The sequence below is a fragment of the Rhinopithecus bieti genome, unplaced genomic scaffold (genome assembly GCF_001698545.2).
Source record: "Rhinopithecus bieti isolate Rb0 unplaced genomic scaffold, ASM169854v2 scaffold_7398, whole genome shotgun sequence".
In the NCBI taxonomy this organism is placed as follows: domain Eukaryota; kingdom Metazoa; phylum Chordata; class Mammalia; order Primates; family Cercopithecidae; genus Rhinopithecus; species Rhinopithecus bieti.
In genome coordinates this window covers 3,804,453-3,815,165 of record NW_016805783.1, presented here as the reverse complement: position 1 = coordinate 3,815,165, position 10,713 = coordinate 3,804,453, and the positions used below count along the sequence as shown (strand labels likewise).

Genomic DNA, 10,713 nt, shown 5'->3' with positions numbered 1-10,713 from the left:
AACTGCAATTTTTGCATCAACCTAAATATTAAGAAACTGACCCCTTTGATAATGAGTATTCCTCACAATGAACACTACATTCCTTGCAGTTGTTCAGTTTGAAATATTCTCTCATTTCCATTATTATTTCTTCATTAATTCATAAAGTATTTTCTTTAAATTAAAAAAAAAAATAAGCTGGGTGTGATGGCTCACACCTTTAATCTCAGCATTTCCGGAGGCTGAGGTGGGAGGATGGCTTGAGCACACGAGTTGGAGACGAGCCTAAGCAAAATACTGAGGGCCCATCTCTACAAAATTTTTTTTAAAAAAATACAGATAGAAGGCCGGGCACAGTGGCTCACGCCTGTAATCCCAGCACTTTGGGAGGCTGAAGTGGGCAGATCCCCTGCGGTCAGGAATTCGAGACCAGCCTGGCTAACATGGAGAAATTCCATCTCTACTAAAAATACAAAAAGAGTAGCCAGGCATGGTGGCAAGTGCCCATAATCCCAGCTACTCAGGGGGCTGAGACAGGAGAATCGCTTTGAACCCGGGAGGTGGAGGTGAGCTGAGATCACGCCACTGCACTCCAGCCTGGGCAACAGAACGAGACTTGGTCCCAAAACAAACAAACAAGCAAACAAACAAAAAAAACCAGACATAAACATAGGTGTGTTTTTATGTATGTGTACAAACATATATATACACATATACAAACATACTTCTTGGCTGTGTTTGCTGAAAAGGTCTAGAAGCAATGACACAATATTAGCAATATGCATTAAATAGTATGTCTATCTTGGTACCTATTAATAAATATCGTTTTCCACAAAAAGAAGCCAGGGTCCTTTGGAGAAACAGTGGATTGCCAAACTGTGACAAGGAAAACAGAAGACAATCCTGGAATATATTATTGCACAAAATTTAAAGCCTTGCTCAAATAATAATATGGGCATATCAAAAGGACAAAGGGAGGACTTACAGTCACACAAACCTTGCAAATGTTTGTAGCAGCTTGTTGGTGATAGCAAACTACTAGAAATAACCCAAATATCCTTCAAAGTGTAAATAGTTTAATGAAATCAGGTACTTCTATACAGTGGAATGCTACTCAGCAATAAAAAAGAAACTATTGGCAGATGCAACAACCTGGATAGACCTCAAAGGCATTATGTATAGTAAAAAGGTCAACCTTAAAAGGTTATGTATTATATGATTGCATTTATATAACATTCTCAAAATTAAAAAAAAAAAAAAAAACTATAGAGGATGGAGAATAGACTAGTGATTTCCAGGGCACAGGGACGGGGTAGGAAAGAATTGGTAGAGGCTGTGAAAACAAAGAGGTCTCCTGTATTGATGGAACAGTCTGTATCTTGATTGTGGTGGTGGCTACTCAAATCTATGTATGGAATAAATTAAATAAAATTATACATACACACACAAATGACTGCAGGTTTAAAATGTTAAAAAAATGGTGAAAACTAAATAAAATATTTAGTCTAGCTAACAGTAATGAGCCAATGTCAACTATTTGGGTGTATACAGCTAAATAAGATGTCATCAATGGGTGAAGGTCATGTAAGACTGTATTATTTTAACAACTTCCTGAAAGTGTATTTGTTTCAATATTGTAAGTTAAATTATAATTTTATTTATAATTTTTTATTTTTTTAAAAAAAAAAAAAAGAGGCCACAAGAGCAAGCCTGAAAGTGGCCTGTGCTGGCCAAATCTGGGACAGTCCATGCAACAAAATAATGATTAAAAGGGATAACTCATTGATTAAAGAATGGATGAGCCCATCCTAATACAAATGAATGGGGCAGAAGAGAAAGTTCTTCTTTTAATACAAAGTCAACTACTAAATATAGAGGGAATGATGCAGTTAGAAAATCATCAGTAGATGCCAAAACTAATGGGTAAAAGTTTGACAAGTAGTATAATATTTTCCCACAAATTTCATAGTAATTACAATGGGAAAAAACAATGATTCTATAATGAAAAAACCTTCTGGACATTACCTTAAACAAGTGAGCCAAGTTAACATTATCAATACTGGAACAAACCAACATAATGTACCTCCTGACAACGTGCACTATGAAGGAAAAAAACACCATGAGGGAACATCAAACAGAGAAACACAAACTGAAGGGCATTCTACGAAATAAATGACCCCTTCTTTAAAAAAGAAAAAAAAAAAATGGAACAACAAAAACATAAGGTCAAGAAACAAATCAAACTTCAAGATCTGTTCCAGGTCAAATGGACGTGACAACTCAATTCAATGTGTGATCCTGCTCCTGGGGGAAAATAGTATAAAGGACATTACTAGGACACCTGGCTACATTTGAATATGTATTATGAATTAGATAATATTTTCTCAGTGTTAAATTTCTTGGTTTTCATAAATGTAGCCAGGTTATATAAGAGAATGTTCTTGGGTCATGCCTGTAATCCCAGCACTTTGGGAGGCCGAGGCGGGCAGATCACGAGGTCAGGAGATCAAGACCATTTTGGCTAACATGGTGAAACTCCGTCTCTACTAAAAATACAAAAAATTAGCCGTGTTGGCGGGCGCCTGTAGTCCCAGCTACTTGGGAAGCTGAGGCAGAAGAATGGTGAGAACCCAGGAGGCAGAGCTTGCAGTCTGCCAAGATTGCACCACTGCACTCCAGCCTGGGCGACAGAGCGAGACTTATCTCAAAAAATAAAAAAATTAAAAAAAAGAATGTTCTTGTTTTTAGATACTAGAAGAACAATGTCTTCCAACTTACTCTTAATGGTTCCAAATATATTTATATTTTTATACACACAAATGCATGTTTACGCAGACAGAGAGCAGAAAGAGAATAAAATAGAGTGAAATGTAAACAACTGGCAATGTTGAGGAAAGTGTATTTAGGAGTTCCCTATACTGTTTATTTCTGTATCAAAATTTAAAAGTAAGGGGAAAAAAAGCCCACATGGTACCATATTCACCGTAAGGAATGATTTAGTTCAGCAAAATACCACCCATTAAATTAAATTAATGCTGTTGAACAGGAAAAAAATTGGCAATTCTTATCCTTTTACTTTCCATATAAATTGGATAAAGATCCACTCTTGGATGGTTCTTGGACAGTTTTTAGTTAATCCTTAGATAACTACATTTAAGTTATATCAAGCTGGTGCAAAAGTAATAGCCGTTTTTAAAACAATGGAACAACTGAATTTTTGCACCAACCTAACATATTAAGAACTGACCCCTTTGAATGAGTATTCCTCACAGTATTGACCCTACTTTTCCTGCAGTTGTTCAGTTTGTAAATATTTTCTTTGTATTTAAAAAAGAAATAAGCTGGGTGTGATGGCTCACACCTTTAATCCCAGCACTTTAGAAGGCTGAGGTGGGAGGATGGCTTGAGCACACAAGCTGGAGACGAGCCTAGGCAACATACTGAGGGCCCATCTCTACAAAAAAATTTTTTTTAAATTAGCCAGGCATGGTGGCATGCGCCTGTGGTCCCAGCTACTCAAGAGGCTGAAGAGGGAGGATCGCATGAGCCCAGAAGACTACAATGAGCTGTGACTGTGTCACTGTACTCCGGCCTGGGCAACAGAGCAAGACTGTCTCAAAAAATTAAAAAATACAATATTTTATATTAATTTCCAATGTTATTGCTTTGTATTTAAAGATCATTATCTGTTATGAATTCTTAGATATCTGCTAATACTTTTTAATTTGTGACTCAGTATTAAGGTTTTTTAAATCAGTATTTGGATTTTAAAAAAGTGTTTTTCTAAATACTGGGTAGCCCATTAAATTTTTAAAAGGTGGGGAGGGGCATGAGGAACACCTAGTGAAGGCAGTAGTCCTGCTAGGCCTCTGGAGTACACTCCAGAAGATCAAGGCAGGTTTACTGAGGAAGCAGTTGAGGGCGATTCTCCAATGGAAAAAAACTCAGGGTGAAATCCCTAGGAAAGAGATTTCTTAGGCAGAAGGTCTGTAACAGGCAGTAGAAGCAGCCACTGACAATACATGCTCACAAGTAAGTATGGGTAGAATATCAGTAGAGCCCATTCTCAGTTCACACTGAGGTGCCTATTTCATGGTACTCAACAGGGGAGATGACACATTGGTAGTTTTCCTCTCTAGAAGTAACAAATGCATAGTACCAAAATCAATTTTTGCTTGGAGATTTCTCCTGAGTTTAAGTCCACAGGAAAATAATCAGGATGACTGGTATTCTGGTGAGACTAGTATCTGTCTACTCTTCTTCACTCAGATACCACTGAGTTTCTGCCACGATCTTTGATAAAACTAAGGCCAAGGTTCTGGGAACATAGTAATGCTTTGGATAATTGTTCCCAGTGAATGGCTAAGGTTTTGGGGTGCTATTATTTCCCCAAATTTGGTAATTGAGGAGTCAAAGCTGTGATAAATTTGTATATATTAATATTTTATATATCTTTAAATGTGAAACACATAAGAGACTTAAAATTCAAACAATAATAACTTCTGAGACCATGAAGAAACTCAACCCATTCCCATGAGAAAACTCAACCCATTCCCATGAGAAACTGTCAAAATTGCCATGGCTGAAAGAATCCCACTCCACCTAGAATCCATAATCCCTCTAGATAATATTCAGTCAAACAACAAATTAGAGAGAACATCAATTTCCTTGAACTTCTACCTCAAATAAGAGAATCTGACGTAGGACTTCAGTTATCAAGATCCTTTGGATCTTATCACATTTGGACTTTAAATTCCAAGTGTGTCTGCATGCAGTTTACTATTAGTTTTTTAGAATATCTTAATGCCATAATTTAACCTGACTGCAGAACTTTAGCTTTACTTGAAAGCTTAAAAAAAGAAAATAAAGTTCTCACTGCAGAACCTTTACTTTAGCTTTACTAAAAATAGAATAAGATACTCTAAAAAACAAAAAGTAAAGCTAAAGTAAAATATTAATTGATTAAACATGTAAAAGTAAGAAAGAAACAATTCAAAAAATAGAACATATCTGACTAAACTGACCCAAAAGAAAAAACAGAACACATTGAGGATGAATATTTACTGATCTTAAGATGGAGAAGGCTGGACACGGTGGCTCACACCTGTAATCCCAGCACTTTGGGAGGCCAAGGCGGGCAGATCATGAGGTCAGGAGATCGAGACCATGGTGAAACCCTGTCTCTACTAAAAAAATACAAAAAATTAGCCAGGCGTGGCAGGGGGCACCTGTAGTCCCAGCTACTCAGGAGGCTGAGGCAGGAGAATGGTGTGAACCTGGGAGGCGGAGTTTGCAGTGAGCCGAGATCGCGCCACTGTACTCCAGCCTAGGCGACAGAGCAAGACTCCATCTCCAAAAAAAAAAAAAGTGTAAAAGACGGAGAAAAAAAATATCTCAGTATAAAAGTAATGGAACTTGGCGGCGCAGGGGCTCACGTCTGCAATTCCAGCACTTTGGGAGGCCGGGACAGGCAGATCACCTAAGGTCAGGAGGTCAAGAACAGCCTGGCCAACCAACATGGTGAAACCTCACCTCTACTAAAAACACAAAAAAAATTATCTAGGTGTGGTGGTGCATGCCTGTAGTCCAAGCTACTTGGGAGACTGAGGCAGAAGAATTACTTGAATCCAAGAGGCGGAGATGGCAGTGAACCCAGATCACGCCATTGCACTCCAGTGTGGGCAATAAAGCAAAGCAAGACTCAGTCTCAAGAAAAAAAAAGTAATGAGATTTGAGTACATGCAAAACAAAATATTTCCCCAAAATCAAATAACATTAAACAATAAAGTACAATCTCAGAAAAAGATTCAGACCAAATGTCAGACAAAAGATTGACATCCTTAATATATAAAGACCCCATATACATAAAGACTTCCCCAGGATATGTTACTAAGTGAATAAAGATGCAAAATGTATGTAGTATGCAATCTATATATCCAGATAGCTAATTTGACAAAATTACAGCTCAATCACCACCACACTGGATACACTAACCCAGCACTGCCCAATAAAACCTTCTGCAATGATGGAAATGCTCTATATGTGTGCTCTCTTAATACAGTAACCACATTTGGCTACTGAGTATTTGAACCATGACTAGTGCAACTAGTTAAATGAATTTTTAAATCTTATGTAACTTTAATTAATTTTAATAACTACGTGTGGCTGATTGTCACTGTATTGGACAGCACAGTTCCAACCCCTCTGTGCATGTCTCTATAAGGTGTTTTATTTTTTTTGTTTCGTTTTAATGGGTTTAATAGTTTGTTTTGTTTTAATGGGTTTAATATTTGTTCATATTCGTTCTATTTGTTATTTTAAAAAAAAGCTTCTACATAGGTAGAAGTTTAACTTCTTGAACCTCTATGAGTTTAACTTCCTTAGGGAAGCATATAACAGAGAAATAAATGAATAATCATATTAGACAAAAGAAGATACTTTACCAGCTCCATCTGAATCTTCCACCATTGGATTTATTTCTATCATGGTTGCATCATATTTCAGAAAAAGGCTGTAAAGCTTGACCATGTTTTCTGCTGCTGATTCCACAATATTAGGTGGAAATCCCATCTTCTGTGCAAGCTGAAATCAATATTTCTTTTTATTATAGGTGGTCTGCATGTCTAATCAACATTATTGTAAATAAAAAGCCTTGTAGTTTATCACTTAAACGATAAATATGAGTCATTTATAGTCAAACATTAATTACTAAAATAGCAGCTACCATTACTAAACGGTTAAACAAAACTTTTTACTCAAAATCTTAAACAAAACTTTACTCAAAATATTATGCCCATTTTATAGATGAGAAAGAGATTCAGAGAGATCAAGTAACTTGCCATTGGCCTAGATTCCAGTTCCAGGGTTTATTCCATAATGTCCATACTGCCTAAGCTTTATGGCCAACCTAAGCTGAAAAGAGAGGCTTATATCTTATTAAAACTATATATAAAATGTGGGCCAGGCACAGTGGCTCACGCCTGTAATCCCTGCACTTTGGAAGGCTGAGGGGGCCAGATCACTTGAGGCCAGGAGTTAGGGACCAGCCTGGCCACCCACAGTGAAACCCTGACTGTACTAAAAATATAGAATGTGACAACCCTAATGGTCCAAATAAAAGCCAAAATATTAGAAGACCCTATTTTACCTTTTGTGTAATTTATAAAGAGTGTCTAGCAAGCAATAAGAATGCATGTCATTGAGTCAAATGAGTGTTACCCCATTCATTCAAAAATCTACCGAGCATCTAATACATTCCAGGCACTATGCTAGGCCCAAAAGATAAAGATATTTAACTTTATAATATCATAAAGGAGTTTACAGTCTTGAGAGATTCCCAATTAGAGATACCCATAGAGCTTTTAAACAATACAATATCAAGGTCCCAACTCAGAAGTTCTGGTTGACAAGTTCTACACTGGATCAAGCATCTATCATGTTTCAAGTTCCACAAGCAATTCTGAACCACTGGTACAGAGGATACATGTCTATATGTTTACTCTAACAGTGCTGCCACTGCTCAGGAACACTATGAGAATACTTTCCTATTTTTCATTTGCTATCTAAGGTTGTAACACATTCTTTTGATTTTCAGTAACAAAAAATTCTTAAATTCTTTGAAGATGAAGAAGATATTTACAAAGAGCCAAATGCCAATAAATAAAGTAAATGATCAAGTTAAACAATGTAATCCGGGCACAGTGGCTCATGTCTGTAATACCAGCACTTTGGGAGGACAAATGGATCACTTGAGGCCAGGAGTTTGAGACCAGCCTGGGCAACATGGTGAAACACTGTCTCTACTAAAAATACAAAAATTAGCCAGGTGTGGTGGCGCATGCCTATAATCCCAGCTGAGACACAAAATTTGCTTTGAACTCAGGAGGTGGAGGTTGCAGTGAGCCGAGATCACACCACTGCACTCCTGCCTGGGTGACAGAGTAAGACTTTGTCTCCAAAAAACAAACAAAAAAAAAGCACTAAGGAATGTAATCTTTTGTTATGACCTATTTCAAATAAAGAATAATATGAAAGTACCATTTTATTATGAAAGTTTTTCACTATGTCATAACTCACCTAAAAAAACAAAAACTAAAACCAAATGTTTAGGCTTAAACATTTGAAAACTACAAATTCTGATCAATTCATTATGACATCAATTTGCTAATGCTAGGCACTATTTCCACTCATAACCATCAGGAAAAATGCTATATAATCTTAGATTATTTCTTCATGTATTCTTGTAAATCAGGTATTTTCTTCCTCATCCAAATTTCACTCTCATCATCTTCACATAACTGCCTAATCAAATCTGTGCATTTTAAACATTTATATCATTCATCTGCCAAAATTATTTGCTTTACTCTCCATCAGAAACATTTCTCTATCTTCTTTAAACCTTTGTGCTGGTCAAAATTCTTGCACTTGGCTGGGCACAGCGGCTCACGCCTGTAATCCCAGCACTTTGGGAGGCCGAGGTGGGCAGATCATGAGGTTAGGAGTTCAAAACCAGCCTGGCCAACATGGTGAAACCCTGTCTCTACTAAAAATACAAAAATTAGCTGGGAATGGTGGCGGGTGCTTATAATCCCAGCTACTTGAGAGCTGAGGCAGGATAATCGCTTGAACCTGGGAGGCAGAGGTTTCAGTGAGCCGAGATCATGCCACCGCACTCCAGTCTGCGTGACAGAGCGACAGAGCCAGACTCCGTCTCAAAAAAAAAAAAAATAAGAATAATAATAATAAAATAATAATAATAAAATGTTTAACTTCAAAGTTCAATATTCGAATTTTCTTTTAAGATGAGTCATTAGGCCAGGTACAGCGTCTCACATCTGTAATCCCAGCACTGTGGGAGGCCCAGGCAGGCAGAACACTTGAGATCAGGAGTTCTGGAACAGCCTGCCAATATGGTGAAACCCTGTCTCTCCTAAAAATACCCAAAAAAAAGTTAGCTGGGCATGGTGGTGCATGCCTGTAATCCTAGCTACTTGGGAGGCTGAGGTGGGAGGATTGCTTGAATCTGAAAGGTGGAGGTTGCAGCGAGCCAAGATTGTGCCACTGCACACTCCACCCTGGGTGACACAGCTAGACTCTCCATCTCAAAAACAAACAAACGAAAAGATGAGTCACTAAATTTTATATCCAAAGCAAACAATTTAATTCAATAGCAGCATTACAAATATTACCAAGCAACTCTCACAGGCCATAATATTAAACTCAATGGGGACTTTTTTTTGTGAGGGGAAGAATGGAGGGGAAGGAGCACACAAGGACAATAGAGAAGACCAGTAAAACTGTAGGCAAAATTTTATTGTGAACATATACAAACTGAAAGAAGGACCACAGCATTCAACGAATTCTTTTTTTTTTTTTTTTTTGAGACGGAGTCTCGCTCTGTCGCCCAGGCTGGAGTGCAGTGGCCGGATCTCAGCTCACTGCAAGCTCCGCCTCCCGGGTCCACGCCATTCTCCTGCCTCAGCCTCCCAAGTAGCTGGGACTACAGGCGCCCGCCATCTCGCCCGGCTAATTTTTTGTATTTTTTAAGTGGAGACGGGGTTTCACTGTGTTAGCCAGGATGGTCTCGACCTCCTGACCTTGTGATCCGCCCGCCTCGGCCTCCCAAAGTGCTGGGATTACAGGCTTGAGCCACCGCGCCCGGCCTCAACGAATTCTTAAAATCATTCATAAACCACAGCTCTATCATGGAGATATATAAGACAGTGTCCCATCCATTCTATACAATTTACAGAAAATAAAGGGGACACAGGAATATTTTAAATGTTCAACCACTTAAACCATGGAGATATAAAATCCAGACTACAAAAAACAATGAATGATAATCACCTAAGTTTCTTCAACAACTAAACTGGAAGAAAAAAGATGAAGACAGCAAAAAAGAGAAACCTGTTAAGTTTTTGAAGACCTGTGAGCCAAATCAGTCAGTAAATATGAAGGGGCCCGGCACAGTGACTCACGCCTATAATCCTAGCACTTTGGGAGGCCGACGAGGGTGGATCACCTGATGTCAGGAGTTCAAGACCAGCATGGCCAACATGGCAAAACCCCATCTCTACTAAAAAAAAAAGTACAAAAATTAGCCAGGCATGGTGACGCACACCTGTAGTCCAGCTACTCAGTAGGCTGAGGCAGAAGAATAGCTTGATCCCAGGAGGGAGAGGTTGCGGTAAGCCAAGATCGTACCATTGCACTCCAGCCTAAGTGACAGAGCAAGACTCCATCTCAGAGAAAATAAATAAATAAAATAACAATGAAGGACCTTATTTGGATCCTGAGTCAAATTGTAGATGAAAAATTGATTTGAAACAACTAGAGTAATTTGAATGACTAAGTGATGATACTAAGAAATTATTGTTGGCTGGGCGTGGTGGCTCACGCCTGTAATCCCAGCACTTTGGGAGGCCGAGGCGGGTGGATCACCTGGAGTCAGGAGTTCAAGACCAGCCTAACCAACAAGGTGAAACCCTGTCTCTACTAAAATACAAAAATCAGCCAGGTGTGGCAGCAGGCACCTGTAGTGCCAGCTACTTGGGAGGCTGAGACAGAAGAATTGCTTGATCCCAGGAGACGGAGGCTGTGGTGAGCCAAGATGGTGCCACTATATTCCAGCCTGAGCAACGGAGCGAGACTCCGTCTAAAAAAAAAAAAAAAAAAAATTATTGTTAATTTTACTAGACAAGGTAATGGTATAGTAATGACCTTTTTTTTTTTTTT

At 38.5% G+C, this 10,713-nt stretch overlaps 1 protein-coding gene across 1 annotated transcript in view; it reads right to left on the bottom strand.

Annotated features, from left to right (window-relative positions):
* The window catches only part of SUCLA2 (succinate-CoA ligase ADP-forming subunit beta), a 70,861-nt gene that overhangs the window by 28,614 nt on the left and 31,534 nt on the right, over positions 1-10,713 (bottom strand). The window contains exon 6 of the mRNA XM_017873797.1: positions 6,423-6,561. Within this exon, the coding sequence (XP_017729286.1) occupies positions 6,423-6,561 (139 nt within the window). The remainder of the gene's footprint in view (positions 1-6,422; positions 6,562-10,713) is intronic.